The sequence below is a fragment of the Pongo pygmaeus genome, chromosome 8, assembly GCF_028885625.2.
Source record: "Pongo pygmaeus isolate AG05252 chromosome 8, NHGRI_mPonPyg2-v2.0_pri, whole genome shotgun sequence".
Classification (NCBI taxonomy): Eukaryota; Metazoa; Chordata; class Mammalia; order Primates; family Hominidae; genus Pongo; species Pongo pygmaeus.
This window is the reverse complement of record NC_072381.2, coordinates 99285386-99307897: the sequence shown is the minus strand read 5'-3', so window position 1 is coordinate 99307897 and position 22512 is coordinate 99285386. Positions and strand designations below refer to the sequence as shown.

General features: G+C 40.1%; 1 protein-coding gene and 1 non-coding gene across 6 annotated transcripts in view; one reads left to right on the top strand and one right to left on the bottom strand.

Moving 5' to 3' along the window:
- The window catches only part of PLCE1 (phospholipase C epsilon 1), a 343931-nt gene that overhangs the window by 157141 nt on the left and 164278 nt on the right, over nt 1-22512 (bottom strand). For all 5 annotated transcript variants that reach the window (XM_063669995.1, XM_063669996.1, XM_063669997.1 and 2 more), the window contains one exon: nt 2426-2742. In XM_063669995.1, the coding sequence (XP_063526065.1) occupies nt 2426-2742 (317 nt within the window). The remainder of the gene's footprint in view (nt 1-2425; nt 2743-22512) is intronic.
- On the top strand, nt 18245-18351 carry LOC129007062 (U6 spliceosomal RNA). The gene has a single exon (XR_008492224.1). It is a non-coding gene; the product is annotated as a U6 spliceosomal RNA (small nuclear RNA).

The following is a 22512-nucleotide window of genomic DNA, read 5'->3' as shown; positions in this document are numbered from 1 at the left end:
TTAGCTATTCCAGTTGTGTCTAGTAGAGATCATTTGGGATCTGACTATGTAAGACTGATTTTTAATCAGCATACCCATAATTTGTATGAAAATAGATGCTTGAGAATACTTGAAACAGACTGTTCTCTTAAGTAGTTTAAGTGTTTTCCCAGAAATCTTGTTTATGTTCTGAAGTTGCTTAGCTAAACTATTTTCAGAGATAGTCCAAAGCCTGCCTCTACCCAGCTGTAGGTCATATCATCACTAACTCTGAATTAGTGAAATCACTGATTCGTCTTTGATTCCCAAGGTTATGGAAGTGAATGGAAGAAATCCAAGTTTAATTTAAAATTAGATTTTAAAAGTTTTGGCAATTCACTTTTAAGTTCAGGTCGAAATTTAAAAATAAAGACAAGATAGGGTCCTAAGGATATGAGAGTGGGTAGATCTGGAAGTTTAAAATAATTCATGAAATACAGTGAAATCCACTAATAAAATCACTCAGTTTACTGGAACTTTCATTTTTCCATCCCATTTTTATCAGTAAGGAAAATCAAGAACATCAGGAGATTTATTTTTAAAAACAACTTTGGGGCAGTGAGGTTTGCAAGCTCTCATGTGGACTCCCACAGATTCTGTCTTACTCAGTTTGGGGGTGGGACCAGGAATCTGCAGTTTTAGCAGGCACCACCCCCCAGTGCAATCCTGCTGCAGGTGGGAAGCAGCATCCTATAGTTATTCAAAGCCCAGGGCCTGACTTTGTGGGCTTAAACCAAAATTGCCACCTACCACTTGCGTAATCTTGGGAAAATAACTTCATCTCCACATACTTCAGTTTCTCATTGATAAGATGGGGCTAATGACAATATCCATCTCCCAAGGTTGTTGTAAGGAGCAAGTAAGTGGTACATACAAAATGGTTAGCACAACAGTGCCAGATAGACTGGTGTTTAGGACATGTCTGGATACAGAACCGCTTGAGCTCAGCCTCTAACACTTGCTGTATTCATGGGCCTTATCATGGTTACTGATATTTACAACCATCATTAGGATTTTGATTGGCAAGCTATGGAGGCTGCAAAGTGAGCTACAGTTAGAAAGTGTCTTGTGTTTTTTTCTAAAGATGGTGTCTCGCTCTGTCACCCAGGCTGGAGTACAATGACGTGATCCTAGCTCACTGAAGCCTCTAAACTTCTGGGCTAAGGGATCCTTAGAGGGTCTCAGCCTCCACAGTAGCTGGGACTGCAGGTGTGCACCACCATGCCCAGCTAATTTTTAAATTTGTACGGACAAGGTCTTGCTATTTTGCCCAGTCTGGTCTTGAACTCCCGGCCTCAAGCAATCCTCCTGCCTCACCCTCCTAAGCACTGGGCTTACAGGCATGAGCCACCGCACCTTGCCAGAAAGTGTTTATGTAACAGAGGCTGACAGATCCTCAGTCAATCAGAGATATATACGACTCAGAATAGGAATATCCTGTTAGCATTTAGGTAGAGTTTACTAAATGACCAAAATAGGCAACTACTCTGTGTTCAGCCAACTAACAACCAACAAACATACCGATTAAAATTTTGTGATTGAATACACAAAACAAAAGAAATTAAGTCTAAAACATAAAATGTAGAATAGAAAACTCTGGGTGTGGGTTACATTACTAAGAGAAAGTGCCTTTTAAGCCCAAGAGTGCAGTCGGCCCAACCCCAGCACTGCATGGAGAATCCCTGCTCCTTTGTGCCGCTCTTCCCTGCCCCAGGGCCACAGGGATGTCAGCCAGTGGCTCTTGATCTCCCAGTGAGTCCCTAGACCCCCACGCAATGGCTTTGTCCTAAGTATTCCCAGACTCCAGTCACACCTGTCTTCTTCAGAACTGGCTTCTAATGTGGTCTCAGAGGCTTTGGATTGACATTCTGGGGCTGAGGATCTTCATGGGATGCAGAGAGAGAACCGAGGTGATTCACTGCCCCTCGATGAATTGCCCCATGTTTCCTGCCTTCTCTGGTGACCTAGGTGTTTCTGCTGAGGGAGTCCTAATAATGGAAGGGGGTCAGGGGGTTGGTTATACAAATGTGGTCAGGGATCATGCTGTCAAAACTCAAAATTGAGACATGCGGTTTTAAAAGCACGTTTGGGAATGAGGGGTTGGTAGGGGAGAGGAAGGGGTTGGAGATTGGCATTCTGGGTGCCCAAAGGGACTGGGATTGGTGGACTGGGTAATGCAATGGAATGGAGTTGAGATCAATTAGGCTTAAGGGCAGGTTGGGGTACAGTGAGAGGAAGGATTGCAATGTGATGTCTCTTTGCCTGGAAAGAAAAACAGCCACCATGGAAGTGGCAAGACAGAGTGAAATGAGACACATCAGGAACAGACACACCTAGAAGGGGAGGTATGCTTGAAAATCACTTACGGGTGAGTCAAATACCAAGACATCAAAAAGTGGCTTCTTACCTCATTAAACCTCATCACCAGATCTTCAAGGGCATTGTGCTCTCCATTCTGAGTGGTAACAATCGACGCTGAGACGGATGCTTTGAGGCAGGGCAAGGACCTCTGGCATTCAGGAGTGCCCAAGTCCCGTGTTAAGAAGCAAAGGTAGTCGACTGGCAAGACCCTGCGGTAAATACTCTGCTCCTGCTCCATCAGGATGCTGGCGACTTCCTCTGGGAACTGGATGAGAGGCTGCAGATCAATCAGTTCCTTGCTGATCCCAGCGGAACTTGAAGGGAGGGCATTGGAATTGGCCACAGAGGGGCCTGGCTGGCGTTCTAAAACAAAGCAACAGAAGTCGTGGTTACATCAAATCTGGTGTCCCCTGCAACAGATATTTACTTGAGAGCCATTCCAAATCTTGTATGTTCTTTAACCAAATCCTCTGCTTAGTGAAGAGTTCTGTACTATTTTTCTTTTTACAAAGACCTTTCTGATATCTGTCCTATCTGTCTTCCAGTCACCTAATAAGGTGGGAGTGGAGTGGCGGTGGTGGTGGTGGTGGTGGTGGTGGTGGTGGTGGTGGTGGTGGTGGTGGTGGTGGTGTTAGGGTTGGTTTTCCATTTTCAGCAGCAGCATTAATCTAGTACATAACTCCCCAACCAGCTTACTACAATACTTTGTAAAATACCATTTGCTTCCTTATCCTCCTTTGCTAACTACCATCAGAATGACATGAAATGAGGGTGGGTGTAAGCATAGCCAACTTAAATGGAAGAGGAAAGAAGGCTGTGGGGTGAAGAATATGTATATGCATATTATGTGTATATGGGCAAGACACCTGGGGACCTAAGGACTCTCTGGACAAAAGGTTTCAAAATGTCATGGTATTCTCTGCCAACCTGTCACCCCCAAAGATTGACTTTGATTTCACTGATATCTATTTGGGAGTTTGCAAGAACAGAACCATCTACAAACATAAGAAAGGAATAGGTAATAAGGAGCTGTATCTAAATAAATAAATCTTAGTGCCTGGCCCACAACTGGTAGCAAGAAGGTGACAGAGGGATGCAGGAGAGAAGGTGGCAGTGCATGAGATGGAAGTACCAGAGGAGGGGATGCCTAGGCTCAAAATGATTTCTGTAATTAGAGACACCATACTTGCCTTCTCTTTATTTTGACACCGTCCCAGGCTGCCTCTTAACTTCTTACCTGTAACTCATTCATTCAACAAATGGAAAGTCTACGATGAGCCCTAGAACAGAGTTTTCCAAAGTATGATCTCTGGAATACTGGCATTTACAAGAAAAACAGTTTTGTGGTCACCTGAGTTGGGGAAATGTCACATATTCATGTCACTCATTCTCTTCCTGGAAATACCTGTCATCCAGCCTGGACACTGGGTAACAGCAAAGTTCGTAAGGATGACTTCCCTCAGATTCAGACCTCAGTATTCTCTGACTCTTCTCTAAATCTCCATTGCAGAAAACTTTGGAATTATCACTCCAAACTGCTTCATGTCTGTATTATTAAACTCTGAAGTCATCATCCCTGAATTTGACTTCTTTCTTCCCTTCTATTCTCTCTAATAAAACTTCTCTGTCCTCAGCAAACTTCTAGTTCCTTGGCCTTGGTCTGGTGCCACAATAAGCATTTTAGATGGCACTCACCAGCCAGAGATTCCCTAAGAAGACAGCTTGACTTTCCATCACAGGCACTTCCCAATCCCCAGTGCTGGGCAGACTCAAACCATCCATTCCTTGGCTTCTGGGCTGCTGTATGATGACACTGACAATTATGCTACTTAGTGATGGGGTGGGTGCCAATTCCTATTATCTAACTTCAGCTAGGCCCTCAGGGTGGCTTAAAGTTGACACAACTTATTTATTTTTTCCTAAACTTAAACTTATTTATTTTTTCCTAAACAACACACTATCCTCTTTTCTATTCTTCTCACACTCCCAAACCTGCATTTGCTTTCCTCACAGTCATTCGACTGTTTCTTAACTATGCTGAGACAGTGTAGGTCATGTCAGAAACTCCTTCAATTCAGATGCCTTATATTTCTTCCATCTTCTGCTTCCCTGAGAATGGCATGTGTTTCCTCCTCTCCAAGGCCCACCCAGGTTTGTGATTAAATCTACCTTTGTCTCCTCCAGAACTTGCTTCAGTGGTTATCTCCACCTTTAATCCCTCGCTTTCTACTGACTTCTTTGCATACCCAAATGTTGTTTCCTTTTTCCTTAAAAACTAACAAATAGGACATCCCTTATCCTTTAAACTCCAAACCTCTCTATCTTTTCCTTCACTATGTCCTTCTACATCAGGTAACCCACAGTCCCTGATTCCTTCCTCCATGAGTATGGTGACTATATCTTCTGATCAAAAAATCAGGCCATGCTCTCTGGTCAAATTACTAAACCAATGAGGACATGGGACAGAAAAATGGAAACCAGGTTGGTCCTGGTTGACTCTAAGCATTTTAATACGTCTTTTGGGCCAAATTACCAAAAATCTTCTGCAGCAAAAAATGGAGACTATCAAATTATATTTGGTTCTATCTAAGCTCATATTAAAAAAAACATTAAAATCAGGTTGATGCTTAAATCTACCTTAGATGCCTCCCCCTCCAGCTTTCTGAATAGTTTAGAAACTAAGTTTCCTGAAAATTGAATCAGAATGTGGCTTGATGAAAGAGGCCAACTGAAATTTCTAGATACTGATAATTTATGTACAGTGGAATTAGCCAAATATAGGAACTCTTCTCAGAAGTAACCAACTCTAAGACATGATCTCAAACTACAGCACTCTGCAGAGTAAATAAAAATAACTCCAGTCACTTCTCTAATATATAACAGAAGAGATAATATAATACAATATGCAAATAATGTAAGATAAGATGTCATATGGGAAACTGCAATATATCTTGAGATATGAATCACATGCTGTTACAATGAATAACAAGTCTAGTGACTGGTGGGAAACAGCAATAAGAGAGGCCCAAATAAATTAAAGAAAAAAAGAAACCTGGTCAGTGTAACCCTAATAAATCTGGCGGTCCCAGTATAAGCATGTATCTCAGCATAAGCATGACATCACACTCAAAGGAACACAAATTGAATGCTAGAAGCTTTGAAACAATGTCAACCTTTCATGTAGGTTTCCTTAAAGCTGGAATACTCAGGGATTTCATATCATGTACCACAAAAAACATCCCAGAAGTCTTCTTGGGGCATAATTCTTTGTCTTCTAAGTTCCATACTTTTAGCAGCTGTTAAAAACACTTCCCACTTTCCCTCATCCTTGCTGAGCTCTCCTTATTATGTTCTCTTTCCTCTTCATAGGACACACTGCCCTAGAGCTCAACTGTAACTCACCTCTGGGCCTTGCTCTCTAACAACATGGGCCACTGGAAGATGGATTAAAAACCGAGTAGTTCTAGGACCCCTGGTCCTTCCTCATCATCCATGAAGCAAAGTTCATAAAACCCACTGGACACTGTGGCTCTTCTCTTTTTAGAAAGTTTCTGGTGAATAAAATTATCCACCTCATTGTTTGCTCTCAGTCCCATATTCTTCAGTTAACAGTTATTCTAGGTCAGGCGCAGTGGCTCACTCTTGTAATTCCAGCACTTTGGGAGGCTGAGGCTGGCGGATCACTTGAGGCCAGGAGTTCAAAGCCAGCCTGGCAAACATGACGAAACCCCGTCTCTACTAAAACTACAAAAAATTAGCCAGGCATGGCAGTGGGTGCCTGTAATCCCAGCTACAGGATTAGGGCCATGGATGAAGCTGGAAACCATCATTCTCAGCAAACTATCGCAAGGACAAAAAACCAAACATGACATGTTCTCACTCATAGGTGGGAATGGAACAATGAGAACACATGGACACAGGAAGGGGAACATCACATACCGGGGACTGTTGTGGGGTGGAGGGAGTGGGGAGGGATAGCATTAGGAGATATACCTAATGCTAAATGACGAGTTAATGGGTGCAGCACACCAACATGGCACATGTATACATATGTAACAAACCTGCATGTTGTGCACATGTACCCTAAAACTTAAAGTACAATAATAATAAAATTAAAAAAAAAAGAGTGCCTACTATGTGCCAAGCTTTGTTTTCAGCTACCCTGATGTTGAAATTTAGTGAACAAGAATAAAGTTTTGTTCATATGGAACACCCTAGGAAAGGACATAAACAATAAGCATAGTAAATGAGTAATGATGCATATGAGAAGGTGATAAAATTGTTATGGTGAAAATCAAAGAGCGTTCCTTGATGTAGGTGGGGAAGGTGTAGTGTTATATAGCATACCTTTTTTTTTTTTGGAGACGAAGTCTTGCTATGTCACCCAGGCTGGAGTGCAGTGGCACGAACCTCCACCTCCCGGGTTCAAGCGATTCTCCAGCCTCAGCCTCCCAAGTAGCTGGGATTACAGGCGTGTGTCACCATGCCCAGCTAATATTTGTATTTTTTAGTAGAGACAGGGTTTTTCCATGTTGGCCAGGCTGGTCTTGAACTCCTGCTCTCAGGTGATCCACCTGCCTTGGCCTCCCAAAGTGCTAGGATTACAGGTGTGAGCTACCGTGCCCGGCCCACATAGCATATCTTAACTAGACTGTTAGTGATTGTCTCACATTTTTCTGCAAAAGTGGGCAAAACTTTACCCTCCAAGGTGCCCGTAGCTTGGTCATAATCACCCTTTCTCATGTCTCAATGGTAGGCATTAATTGAGCTCTTAGTCCTCACCATTTATTAGCCTTTTGTGTTAAGTAACACATTTAATTCTCACAGTGAACCCTGTAAGGTGGTGTGATTATCCCCTTGCTATAGACGATAAAACACAGGTCAGAAATGTTAAGCATTTTGCTTAAAGACACCCTGCTATTGAGAGACAGGGCTGAAATTTAATTGCAGCTCTGACTCCAAAAATCTGCCCTCTGTTACACTCAGCATTTTGAGGGATCCTTTGCAGAGGAGACATATTTCTACACATACACACACACACACACACACACACACACACACACCCCTTTTTTCTCTTCTGGGTAGAGAATGGAGTTGAAGAGTTAGGCAGGAATACCTTACAGGATTCTGACTTTAGAAGGCATCTCCTCCCCAAGCCAGCTGAGCAACCTTCTGATCGTGATTTTAAATTATATCCTATCAAAACCCGGGAGAATCTCCATGTACCTATGTTTCAGAAACTTTATCTTTCATTCCCATTCCATGTGAGGGGTGGTGAAATGGGCACAAGCTTTCTTGAGAGGAAAAACAAAATTTTAAACGTGTATTCTTTGTACTAGAAATCTTACTTCTAGGATATTATCCAACAGAAACTCTTGCAAAAATATAGACCAAGTGAGGTAAATTTATATGTACTGAAACTGAATTTATTTCACAAAAAATTTAGGACAAAAAAGCAAGTTGAGAACAATGGAATATTATTCTATTGAGGTGAAAAATAATTTTGTAAATATAGGTATATGTTGCATATCTGTCCAGTGCACGCCAAACAAATAATAGTGTATATCTTACACAGTTCTGTTTTGCTCAACTTTTTTGTAATGCACATATAACAGTACTTTTGAAAATAGATCAAAATGAGCCAGGCATGGTGGCTCACACCTGCAATCCCAGCACTTTGGGAGGCAAGGAGGGTGGATCACCTGACGTCAGGAGTTTGAGACCAGCCTTGCCAACATGGTGAAATCCCGTCTCTACTAAAAATACAAAAAGTAGCCAGGCGGGGTGGTGGGCACCTGTAATCCCAGCTACTCGGGAGGCTGAGGCACAGGAATCACTTGAACCCAGGAGGCGGAGGTTGCAATGAGCTGAGATGGCACCACTGCATTCCAACCTGAGCAACAGAGCAAGACACCGTCTCAAAAAAAAAAAAAAGATCAAAACAATATCCAAAAAATTCAAGGCAACAAAATCTCAATCTTCTCATGCTCAAAAACCTGGTTCAGCTTTTTTTGGCCTGTTCAGATTTTTTTCTAATATATATGGTAATATTGGTTTATTTTTAAGTTACTTAAAGTTAAAATTAGAAGGGGGGTGGAACTAAGACAGCCAAATAGGAACAGCTCCAGTCTACATCTCCCAGCGTGAACGATGCAGAAGACAAATGATTTCTGCATTTCCAACTGAGCAAAAGGCACACCAGGAGATTGTATCCTGCGCCTGGCTCGGAGGGTACTACGCCCATGGAGCCTCGCTCATTGCTAGTACAGCAGTCTGAGATCAAACTGCAAGGCGGCAGCGAGGCTGGGGGAGGGGTGCCCGCCATTGCCGAGGCTTGAGTAGGTAAACAAAGCAGCCGGGAAGCTCGAACTGGATGGAGTCCACCGCAGCTCAAGGAGGCCTGCGTGCCTCTGTACACGCCACCTCTGGGGGCAGGGCATAGCCGAACAAAAGGCAGAAGAAACCTCTGCAGACTTAAATGTCCCTGTCTGACAGTTTTGAAGAGAGTAGTAGTTCTCCCAGCATGCAGCTGGAGATCTGAGAACAGACAGACTGCCTCCTCAAGTGGGTCCCTGACCCCCGAGTAGCCTAACTGGGAGGCACCCCCACAGTAGGGGCAGACTGACACCTCATACAGCCGGGTACTCCTCTGAGACAAAACTTCCAGAGGAACGATCAGGCAGCAACATTTGCTGTTCACCAATATCCACTGTTCTGCAGCCTCCGCTGCTGATACCCAGGCAAACAGGGTCTGGAGTGGACCTCCAGCAAACTCCAACAGACCTGCAGCTGACGGTCCTGACTGTTAGAAGGAAAACTAACAAACAGAAAGGACATCCACACCAAAACCCCATCTGTATGTCACATCATCAAAGACCAAAGGTAGATAAAAACACAAAGATGGGGAAAAAACAGAACAGCAAAACTGAAAATTCTAAAAATCAGAGCGCCTCTCCTCCTCCAAAGGAACGCAGCTCCTCACCAGCAATGGAACAAAGCTGGATGGAGAATGACTTTGACAAGTTGAGAGAAGAAGGCTTCAGATGATCAAACTACTCCGAGCTAAAGGAGAAAGTTCGAACCCATGGCAAAGAAGTTAAAAACCTTGAAAAAAGATTAGACGAATGGCTAACTAGAATAACCAATGCACAGAAGTTAAAGGACCTGATGCAGCTGAAAACCATGGCATGAGAACTACATGATGAATGCACAAGCCTCAGTAGCCGATTTGATCAGCTGGAAGAAAGGGTATCAGTGATGGAAGATGAAATGAATGACATCAAGTGAGAAGAGAAGTTTAGAGAAAAAAGAATAAAAAGAAATGAACAAAGCCTCCAAGAAATATGGGACTATGTGAAAAGACCAAATCTACGTCTGATTGGTGTACCTGAAAGTGATGGGGAGAATGGAACCAAGTTGGAAAACACTCTGCAGGATATTATCCAGGAGAACTTCCCCAATCTAGCAAGGCAGGCCAACATTCAGATTCAGGAAATACAGAGAATGCCACAAAGATACTCCTCGAGAAGAGCAACTCCAAGACACATAATGGTCAGATTCACCAAAGTTGAAATGAAGGAAAAAATGTTAAGGGCAGCCAGAGAGAAAGGTCGGGTTACCCACAAAGGGAAGCCCATCAGACTAACAGGTGATCTCTCGGCAGAAACTCTACAAGCCAGAAGGGAGTGGGGGTCAATATTCAACATTCTTAAAGAAAAGAATTTTCAGCCCAGAATTTCATATCCAGGCAAACTAAGCTTCATAAGTGAAGGAGAAATAAAATACAGATAAGCAAATGCTAAGAGATTTTGTCACCACCAGGCCTGCCCTAAAAGAGCTCCAGAAGGAAGCACTAAACTTGGAAAGGAACAACTGGTACCAGCCACTGCAAAAACATGCCAAATTGTAAAGACCATCGAGGCTAGGAAGAAACTGCATCAAGTAATGAGCAAAATAGCCAGCTAACATCATAATGACAGGATCAAATTCACACATAACAATATTAACCTTAAATGTAAATGGGCTAAATGCTCCAATTAAAAGACACAGACTGGCAAATTTGATAGAGTCAAGACCCATCAGTGTGCTGTATTCAGGAAACCCATCTCACGTGCAGAGACACACATAGGCTCAAAACAAAGCGATGGAAGAAAATCTACCAAGCAAATGGAAAACAAAAAAAGGCAGGGGTTGCAATCCTAGTCTCGAATAAAACAGACTTTAAACCAACAAAGATCAAAAGAGACAAAGAAGGCCATTACATAATGTTTTAAAGGGATCAATTCAGCAAGAAGAGCTAACTATCCTAAATATATATGCACCCAATACAGGATGACTCAGATTCATAAAGAAAGTCCTTAGAGACCTACAAAGAGACTTAGACTCCCACACAATAATAATGGGAGACTTTAACACCCCACTGTCAACATTAGACAGATCAATGAGACAGAACGTTAACAAGGATATCCAGGAACTGAACTCAGCTCTGCACCAAGCGGACCTAATAGACATCTACAGAACTCTCCACCCCAAATCAACAGAATACACATTCTTTTCAGCACCACACCACACCTATTCCAAAATTGACCACATAGTTGGAAGTAAAGCACTCCTCAGAAAATGTAAAAGAACAGAAATGATAACAAACTGTCTCTCAGACCACAGTGCAATCAAACTAGAACTCAGGATTAAGAAACTCACTCAAAACCGCTCAACTACATGGAAACTGAACAACCTGCTCCTGAATGACTACGGGGTACATAAGGAAATGAAGGCAGAAATAAAGATGTTCCTTGAAACCAACGAGAACAAAGACACAACATACCAGAATCTCTGGGACACATTCAAAGCAGTGTGTAGAGGGAAATTTATAGCACTAAATGCCCACAAGAGAAAGCAGGAAAGATCTAAAATTGACACCCTAACATCACAATTAAAAGAACCAGAGAAGCCAGAGCAAACACATTCAAAAGCTAGCAGAAGGCAAGAAATAACTAAGATCAGAGCAGAACTGAAGGAAATAGAGACACAAAAAACCCTTCAAAAAATCAATGAATCCAGGAGCTAGTTTTTTGAAAAGATCAACAAAATTGATAGACCGCTAGCAAGACTAATAAAGAAGAGAGAAGAATCAAATAGACGCAATAAAAAATGACAAAGGGGATATCACCACCGATCCCACAGAAATACAAACTACCGTCAGAGAATACTATAAACACCTCTACACAAATAAACTAGAAAATCTAGAAGAAATGGATAAATTCCTCGACACATACACCCTCCCAAGACTAAACCAGGAAGAAGTTGAATCTCTGAATAGACCAATAACAGGATCTGAAATTGAGGCAATAATCAATAGCTTACCAACCAAAAAAAGTCCAGGACCAGATGGATTCACAGCCAAATTCTACCAGAGGTACAAGGAGGAGCTGGTACCATTTCTTCTGAAACTATTCCAATCAATAGAAAAAGAGGGAATCCTCCCTAACTTATTTTATGAGGCCAGCATCATCCTGATACCAAAGCCTGGCAGAGACACAACAAAAAAACAATTTTAGACCAATATCCCTGATGAACATCGATGCAAAAATCCTCAATAAAATACTGGCAAACCGAATCCAGCAGTACATCAAAAAGCTTATCCACTATGACCAAGTGGGCTTCATCCCTGGGATGCAAGGCTGGTTCAACATACGCAAATCAATAAATGTAATCCAGCATATAAACAGAACCAGTGACAAAAACCACATGATTATCTCAATAGATGCAGAAAAGGCCTTTGACAAAATTCAACAATGCTTCATGCTAAAAACTCTCAATAAATTAGGTATTGATGGGACGTATCTCCAAATAATAACAGCTATCTATGACAAACCCACAGCCAATATCATACTGAATGGGCAAAAACCGGAAGCATTCCCTTTGAAAACGGGCACAAGACAGGGATGCCCTCTCTCACCACTCCTATTCAACATAGTGTTGGAAGTTCTTGCCAGGACAATCAGGCAGGAGAAGGAAATAAAGGGTATTCACTTAGGAAAAGAGGAAGCCAAATTGTCCGTGTTTGCAGATGACATGATTGTATATCTAGAAAACCCCATCGTCTCAGTCCAAAATCTCCTTAAGCTGATAAGCGACTTCAGCAAAGTCTCAGGATACAAAATCAATGTACAAAAATTACAAGTATTCTTATACACCAATAACAGACAAACAGAGAGCCAAATCATGAATGAACTCCCATTCACAATTGCTACAAAGAGAATTAAATACCTAGGAATCCAACTTACAAGGGATGTGAAGGACCTCTTCAAGGAGAACTACAAACCACTGCTCAACGAAATGAAAGAGGACACAAACAAATGGAAGAACATTCCATACTCATGGATAGGAAGAATCAATATTGTGAAAATGGCCATACTGCCCAAGGTAATTGATAGATTCAATGCCATCCCCATCAAGCTACCAATAACTTTCTTCACAGAATTGGAAAAAACAACTTTAAAGTTCATATGGAACCAAAAAAGAGCCCGCATTGCCAAGTCAATCCTAAGCCAAAAGAAGAAAGCTGGAGGCATCACGCTACCTGACTTCAAACTATACTACAAGGCTACAGTAGCCAAAACAGCATGGTACTGGTACCAAAACAGAGATATAGACCAATGGAACAGAACAGAGCCCTCAGAAATAATGCCATGTATCTACAACTATCTGATCTTTGACAAAGCTGACAAAAACAAGAAATGGGGAAAGGATTCCCTATTTAATAAATGGTGCTGGCAAAACTGGCTACCCATATGGAGAAAGCTGAAACTGGATCCCTTCCTTACACCTTATACAAAAATTAATTCAAGATGGATTAAAGACTTAAATGTTAGACCTAAAACCATAAAAACCCTAGAAGAAAACCTAGGCAATACCATTCAGGACAGAGGCATGGGCAAGGACTTCAAGTCTCATACACCAAAAGCAATGGCAACAAAAGCCAAAATTGACAAATGGGATCTATTTAAATTAAAGAGCTTCTGCACAGCAAAAGAAACTACCACCAGAGTGAATAGGCAACCTACAGAATGGGAGAAAATTTTTGCAATCTACTCATCTGACAAAGGGCTAATATCCAGAATCTACAATGAACTCAAACAAATTTACAAGAAAAAAACAAACAAACCCATCAAAAAGTGGGCAAAGGATATGAAGAGACACTTCTCAAAAGAAGACATTTATGCAGCCAACAGACAAATGAAAAAATGTTCATCATCACTGGCCATCAGAGAAATGCAAATCAAAACCACAATGAGATACCATCTCATACCAGTTAGAATGGCAATCATTAAAAAGTCAGGAAACAACAGGTGCTGGAGAGGATGTGGAGAAATAGGAACACTTTTACACTGTTGGTGGGACTGTAAACTAGTTCAACCATTGTGGAAGTCAGTGTGGCGATTCCTCAGGGATCTAGAACTAGAAATACCATTTGACCCAGCCATCCCATTACTGGGTATATACCCAAAGGATTATAAATCATGCTGCTATAAAGACACATGCACACGTATGTTTATTGTGGCACTATTCACAATAGCAAAGACTTGGAACCAAGCCAAATGTCCAACAATGATAGACCGGATTAAGAAAATGTGGCATATATACACCATGGAGTACTATGCAGCCATAAAAAATGATGAGTTCATGTCCTTTGTAGGGACATGGATGAAGCTGGAAACCATCATTCTCAGCAAAGTATCACAAGGACAGAAAACCAAACACCGCATGTTCTCACTCATAGGTGGGAATTGAACAATGAGAACACATGGACACAGGAAGGAGAACATCACACACCGGGGCCTGTTGTGGGGTGGGGGGAGGGGGAAGGGATAGCATTAGGAGATACACCTAATGTTAAATGATGAGTTAATGGGTGCAGCACACCAACATGGCGCATGTATACATATGTAACAAACCTGCATGTTGTGCACATGTACCCTAAAACTTAAAGTATACAAAAAAAAATTACAATTAGAGAAGAAAGTAGAAAAAACTTATTCTATCTACTCTATCCATTTTCCTTTGCTTTGAATTAACTTTGTAGACTTAAGTATTAGATTCTCAATTGCACATTTAATAGTCCTTTAGTGGTACAATTCTAATTATATAAAATAAGAGAGTGAGAAGAACATTGATTTCTTCTTACAGAAGATTCAGAGCTGACTTAAATACACTAAATCTCAGGCAGAACTGAAAATTGCTTTCGACAGGGATGTGATGGGTTTAGAAAAAGTTTAGTTAATTGGTGATTTTATCTTATTATCTGTTATTGGTTTTCAAAGTAACAAAATCAGTCTTGCAACAAATGTGTCTGGCTTGTCCTGAACATTACATGAAAAACATGAGCTCACAAAATCAATGAAGCATATTACTTCTAAGTCAGTACTTAAAAGAGAAAAAAAACCCAATATATTCAGACTGAGTGTTAAGACATATTCGGATGAAACAATCTACCAGACAGAAGAGCCTTAGAGCAAAAAGAAAAAAGTTGACAGAGTCTCCATTAATAAAAAAAACAACTTTTGCTCCAGTTCCAAAGAAACATGCTCACTGTGCAAACGTAGAAAATATAAAGAAGTATATAGAAGAAAATTTGTGGGAGGCTGAGGCGGGAGAATCGCTTGAACCCGGGAGGCGGAGGTTGAGGTGAGCTGTAGCCTGGGCAACAAGAGCGAAACTCAGTCTCAAAAAAAAAAAAAAAGAAAAAGAAAATTTAAAATAATAATCTCATACCCAGAGGTAATCTCTGCTAATGTTTTTGTTGTTACATTTCATATTTTTCTATAAACACACACAATATTCACAAAATTAGGATCAGAGAACACATTTTTTTCTAACTTAAAAAAACTCTATAGTGCACTTTTCCCCCAACTCTGAGGCTGTTCTTTGAATATTAGATTTTCGATGGCTCTTATATTTACAACTTTTTACCATTGTAATAACACTTTGATAAACAATCTTGTACATATAACTTTATCTGTGCTTATTATGTTAAATAACATTGAAAGAGAAAAATTCCCTACCCACATTGGGAAATTTCCAGGGAGCAGCATTTTCTCATCTGTTCTTTTTATGGCATATTAATTAACTGTTTTATCAGTATCTGTCACTGATCACTCATCTATTTCTGATTACATTGGGTAAAAAGGAATATTTGAGTCAAAATTCTTATGGTAAGTTATAATAGTATGTTGTCTCATATAGGGGAAGATGGCATTACTGACTCAAAGTTTACAAGAGGGGAACTCTGGAGTGTTTTTGGTGACAATCTGATGCCCTCTTACCCAGCAGCATAGTCCTGAGGTATGGCTGACCTTCTAGATATGGAATGGTTTCAAAACTCAGCATAAGCAGGCAATCTGAGCTCCAAAGTCTGACCTGGGTGAGCTAAACTACACTAATTATTCTGAAAGGATTCTGTGTCTCTGTTTTATAACAATCAAAAATCATCATCATAAATAAATTATAATATTATTTAACATATAATAATATAACATCTCAGTACTTACAATGTGCCAGGAATTGCATTAAAGCTCTCTACCGAGATTTCACTCAATCCTCACAACCACTCTATGTAGACAGCACAGCACCCCACGCTGTTATTATTCCCATTAGCAGATGGGGACACAATTAAAGAACTTGCTGAACATCACACTGAGATAAGTAATGGAACCAGTGCCACATCGGTCCAACACCAAAGTCCAGCATCTTGAAATCACCAGCCTACACTGACTCGAAGGTTTTCTTCCTTTTAGTCTCAGTATACAAATCAGAGGGTGAATGAGGCAGGACTCGGGCTGAATGCCTGAGTTGGAAGCTATCCCTGAGTTGGAACTACAGGGATAGCTGGGATGAATTTTCCACACTTTACACATCAGAAAACCATGCCTCTGAGCTTCTTGCCCAAGCCTCTTGCCCAAGGTCACAGAGCTGATTAGTGGCAAAGGTGGACCAGAACTCAGGGACCTTGACTCCCAGTCCAGGGCACTGCCTCCATACTCTACTGCCTCCCTTACTGGTGTGGTTAGGATCTCAGGTGCTGTAAGTTCCTGGGGGCAGCTCCCCCAGAGTAGAAGTAGAGTGGGATCTTGGGACTCACATGTATGTGTGATCACAGCCCAGCTCAGTTGTTGACTTGCTTCATGACCTTGGGTATGTTCTAAAAAACCATGGGTATGTCACAGTGATGATGGGGAAATTAAAACAAGGAAAAGCATGTAAATGTTTACTACACATTCAGCCCTCAATAGTCAGCCATCTTATCATCATCATTAATTCAACATTTGCAAGAGGAAGAGGGAATTCTGGGGCCTTTCATCTTAGAAGCTCAATGAGGAGACTCAGTCCTATTTCCAACCATTTCAGGCTATGGAAACTTTTGCTTTGTTTTTATAACCTGCAACTTGCACCCTTTGGTGTGGTGCCCACTATAATAAAAAGAAAATATTTTTTAAGATCCCAAGTGATACCTCACTTACTCATATAAAAAGAAATGTCTGTATCATCTTGCCACACACTGTACTAATGAATCCTCCAATTTAAAAAAGACCCCACCCCCCAAAAAACACCAAAGAAAGGCTGTTCTCAACCATCAGCTCTTGTCTCTATGAAAAGAATATGTGTGACGGAATAAAAATATATATATATATTTGGTCTCTGCTCCCAGTTCCTGACATAGGGCTCCCAAAACTCTAGGAGCATCTTTTTTTCTAATATATGGTCCTAAATCTCTTAGTTTCCTAGTGATAGGAGTGTCTTTTGTTCTAATGAGGTAACTTTTGGTGGGCTCCTGGATAGCTTCAAGACGAGGGCTGGGCACCGGAAAAACCAAGGCATGATTACAAGCTTGGAAGTTTAAGCCCCACCCACCATCCTCTGGGGAGGGGAAAGGAACTGAAGACTGACTAAATTAATCATGCTGAGGTGATGAAGCCTCAATAAAAATTCCTCAACTATGGGGTACACAGAGCTTCTGGGTGAATGAACACAAAGAGGTGCTGCGAAGGTGGTCACCCAGAGAGGGTATGGAACCTCCATACTTCCTTCCCCACACGTTGCTCTATGCACCTCTTCATCTGGCTGTTCATTTGCATCCTTTATCATAAACTGGTAAAGTAAGTAAAGTGTTTCCCTGAGTTCTGTGAGCCCATTAGTGCAAATGATCGAACCTCAGAAGACAGTCATGAAGACCCCCAGTTTGTAGCCAATTTGGTCAGAAATACCAAAGGCCCAGGACTTGTGATTGATGTCTGAAGTGGGAGCAATCCTGTGGCACTGAGCCCCTACTTAACCCGTGGTGTCTGATGCTAGCTCCAGGTGGAAAATGTTAGAATTGTGTTATAAGACGCCCAGTTGGTGTCAGGAGAGACAGAGAATACATTGTTGGTATGGAAAACCCCACACATTTGGTGTCAGAAGTGTTGTGAGTGTAGAGGAAACAGTTTTTTTTTTCTGTTAATATTCACATCCCTTCCACTGTGGCATTATTATCACACCCCATCAAGATGTCAGAACATTCTCAGAGTTAAATTCTTTCATGCTAAAACATTGCTGAGCTATTTATGTCCATTCTTTTTTTAAACTGAGATATAATTCACATACCGTAACATTTATTTTCTAGGCTGGGCACAGTAGCTCACATCTATAATTCCAGAACTTTGAGAGGCTGAGGTGGGAGGGGCACCTGAGCCCAGGAGTTTGAGACTGCAGTGAGCTATGATTGCGCCACCGCACTCCAGCCTGGGCAACAGAGTGAGACCCTGTCTCTCTCTCTCTCTCTTTTTTTTTTAACTTTCTAAAGTGTACAGTTTAAAGTATATAATTTGTGCTCACTTCAGCAGCATATATACTAAAATTGGAATGATACAGAGAAGATTAGCATGGCCCCTGCGCAAGGATGACATATACATTTGTGAAGCATTCTGTATTTTTTAAAAAACAAGAACAAAAAAAAATAAAGTGTACAATTCAGTGGTTTTTAGTATAGTCACAGAGTTGTGTATCTATCACCATAATCAATTTCAGAACACGTACATCACCTCCTAAAACATGTAACCCTGTATATGCTGGCCATCACTCCACTGCCCCAGTCCCTCTCACCCAGGCCCTGACAACTACTAGTCTACCTTCTGTCCCTAAGGATTTGCCCATGCTAGACATTTCATATAATGGGATCATAGAATATGTGGCCTTTTGTGTCTGGCTTCTTTCACTTAGCATAATGATTTCAAGGTTTATCAATGTTGTAATATGTATAAATATTTCACTTCCTTTTAATAACTGAATAATATTACATTGTATGTATATACCACATTTTGTTTATTCATCAGTTGATGGACATTTGGTTTGTTTACATTTTTTGGCTGTTATGACTAATGTTGTTATGAGCATTTGGATAAAATTTTTGTGTGAATGTATGTTTTCACTTCTCTTGGGCATATAACTAGCAGTGGATTGTTGGATCATATGGTAACTCCTATATTTAGCATTTGGAGGACATTCCAATTGTTTCCTACAGGGGTTGTACCAATTTAAGTTCCCACCAGCAATGCTTAGGGCTTCAATTTCCCCACATCCTTGTCAACACTAGTTTTCTTTCTTACTTTTTTTTCCCCCCAATTATCTATCCTAGTGGGTGAAGTGGTACCTTATAGTTTTAAAAAATATATATATGTATATATATATATTTAAAATAGAGACAGGGGTTTTGCCACATTGACTAGGCTGGGCTTGAACTCCTGGCCTCAAGCAATCTTCCCACCCTGGCCTCCTAAAGTGTTGAGATTACAGGTGTGAGTCACCATGCCCATCCTGTACTTTATGGTTTTGATGTTAATATTCCTAATGACTAATGATGTTGTGCATCTTTTCATGTGCTTATTGGCCATTTGTACATTTTCTTTAGAGAAACATCGATTCAAGTCCTTTGCCCATTTTTGAATTGTGTTGCTGGGTTCTCTGTTGTTGAATTTTAGTTCTCTATATATTCTGGCTATTAATCTCTTATATATGTGATTTGCAAATATTTTCTCTCATTCTGTAGGTTGCCTTTTTACTCTGTTGATAGTGTCCTTTGATGCAGAAAAGTTTTTAATTCCAATTTATCTATTTTTTTCGTTTGTTACCTGTACCTTTGGTATATATCCAAGAAATCATTGCCAGACACAATGTCGTGAAGCTTTTCCTGTACATTTTCTATGTGTTTTATAGTTCTAGGTCTTCTGTGTAGGTCTTTGATTCATTTTGAGTTAACTTTTATACATGGTGGAAGGTAAGGGTCCAATTTCATTGTTTGGCATATGGATATCCAGTTTCCCCAGCACTATTTACTGGAAGGCTTGTTCCTTCCCCATTGAATGGTTTCGGCATCTTTGTTGAAAATTATTTGACCATATATGTTAGGGTTTATTTCTGGGCTCTGTGTTCCATTCCACTGGTCTTTATGTCTGTCTTTATGCCTGTATCACAACATTTTGGTTACTATAGCTCTGTAGTAAGTTTTGAAATGAGAAATCTTTTAAAAAATTATTTTGGCTATTCTGCATTCCCTATTCATTTCTGCAAAAAAGAATAGGTTGAATTCTACAGAGATTGTACTTAATCTACAGATTGCTTTGCAAAGATATTGCCATTTGAACAATGCTAAATCTTGCATTTCATGAATACAGTATGTCTTTCCATTCATTTAGGTCTTTAACAATTTCTTTCAACAGTATCTTGTAGTTTTCAATATATAAGTCTTGCACTTTTTTTGTTAAATTTATTCCTAAGTATTTGCTTCGTTTTCATACTACTATAAATGGATTTTTTTCTTGATTTCATTTTTGGATTGTTAATGGCTGGTTTATAGAAATACAACAGATCTTGTATGCCGCAACCTTGCTGAAATCATTTATTAATTCTAATAGTGTTTTAGTGGATTCCTTAGGATTTTCTATACATGAGTACATCATCTGATAATAGAAATGGTCTTACTTCTTCTTTTCCTATCTGGATGCCTTTTATTTATTTTTGTTGCCTAACTGCCCTGGCTAGAACTAACAGTACATCTTTTTTGGTTCTTGATCTTAGGTGGAAAGTTTTTAGTCTTTCATCAGCATGCGTGATGTTAGCTGTGGGTTTTGCAAAGATGCACTTTATCAGGTTGGGGAAGTTCCTTTCTATTTCTATTTTGTTGAGTGTTTTTTTCATAAAAAGATGTTGGATTTTGTGAAATGCTTTTTCTATGTCTATTGAGATGCCCATGTGGTTTTTGTCCATTGTTCTATCAATATGATATATTGCATTGATTGATTTTCATGTTTAACTATACATTCATTTTTATATGAATATATTACATGTTTAAGTATGGTCTAACTGAGAAGAGCTTTGTACAAGACCAACAGACATTTACTGTCGTTTTGCAATTCTGGCTCTAACTTGGACCTGTATTTTGGACAAGAACAGATGGTAAACTGCAATGTGACTGTAACCATGACTTCATATCATAAACAATCTGATATTTTTAAAAATTGCTTGTTTTAAAGAAAGAAAATCTATATATATTTTGAAAGTAATATTGAACATGCACCTTTTATTGTTGTTTGTTATTATAATCACATTTTCAACCTTTGATGATATGAGTATCAATTAAAATAGCTCTATGACTTAAAACCAGTGCATGATATTTCTGATTTTGAACATACTATTGCAGAAATAACCTGTACCAGACATTGGGTAGGCAAAGTCACTTAAGTTAATGAGAAAAACACATATGGACTTGGAATTTTTTTCCCCTATAAAAGGAAGCAGTAATAATGATACTGATAAAATTACTTGCTAACATTTACAGAATGTGCTGCTTAGCTATCTAAGCATATTACTTGAAAAATTTTATTTAGGTATCTTATTCAGTTCTATCAGCAACTCCGCGGCTGATGTACAATTAGTATTCCATTTTACAGATGAGGAAACTCAGAGATGTTAAGTAACTTGTCCAAATATTCACAGGTAGTTAACTAATGAGGCCAGAATTCTGAATCACATGCAGATGACTCCAAAGCCCAGGCTTTTAACCATTTGTTGTAGTTTGGGTACCAGAGTTTAATTTATGAGGGAACTCATAATTGTTCATTTTCCCTTTTCAACTGAAATGGGACCAAAACCTAGAAGGTCATAGATTTGCAGCGTTCCACTTGTTGACCAAATGCTATTACACATTTAGTACTCATTGTATACTTACTATGTGGATTCCACCTATGCAATGTATCTAATCTAGCAATAAACAAGGTTGTATAGGAACTGTTTTATATTTAACTATGCAGTTAATAATTTTTTAAGCTACGTTTGGCAATTTAAGTAGAAAATCTTTATTGACAAAGTCAAACCCACTTCTGCTGTCCAGGAGCTCTTTAGCTTAATTAAGTCCTATTTGTTTATTTTTGTTTCTGTTGCATTTGCTTTTTAGGACTTAGTCATAAGTTTTTTGCCTAGGCCAACATCCAGAGAGTTTTTCCTAGGTTTTCTTCTAGGACTTTTATAGTTTGAGGTCTTACATTTAAGTCTTTAATCCATCTTGAGTTAATTTTCGTATATGGTGAGAGGTAGGGGGTCAAGTTCCATTCTTCTTTATATGGCTAGCCAGTCAAACCCACTTCTAATAGGAAAAAAATGACTATGCCAAAGTGTCTAGTGATTCATTTTGGGATATTATGACTGGGTGCATTAAAATCAGCACAGAGCTGTTTTCTGGAGGGGGCTTGGGAAACTACAACTTTAAGCCCAACCCCAAGGACCTTCTTTGAGTCTTGGCTCAGGACACTACCTTATTGTGGCTTTCTTCTTAACTCTCCAGCCATGGTGCTCATTTCTGGCCCCCTTGCAGCCTTTCAGCCTGAACTTACAGTTCTCAGTCCTTTGCACACCCCTCTCTCATCCTAAGAAAGCTCACCTCAAGCTGTAACCATCGCAGTTAAGCAGATGGCTTATAAATGTGTGACTCTGGTTTTGACCTCTCCCCCCCAATAAAATCCTAATGCTTCTGTTGGCAGTCTACTTGAATGTCCCAGCATCTCAAAGTCAAGATATCCAAACTGGATCTAACTTTCCACGTTC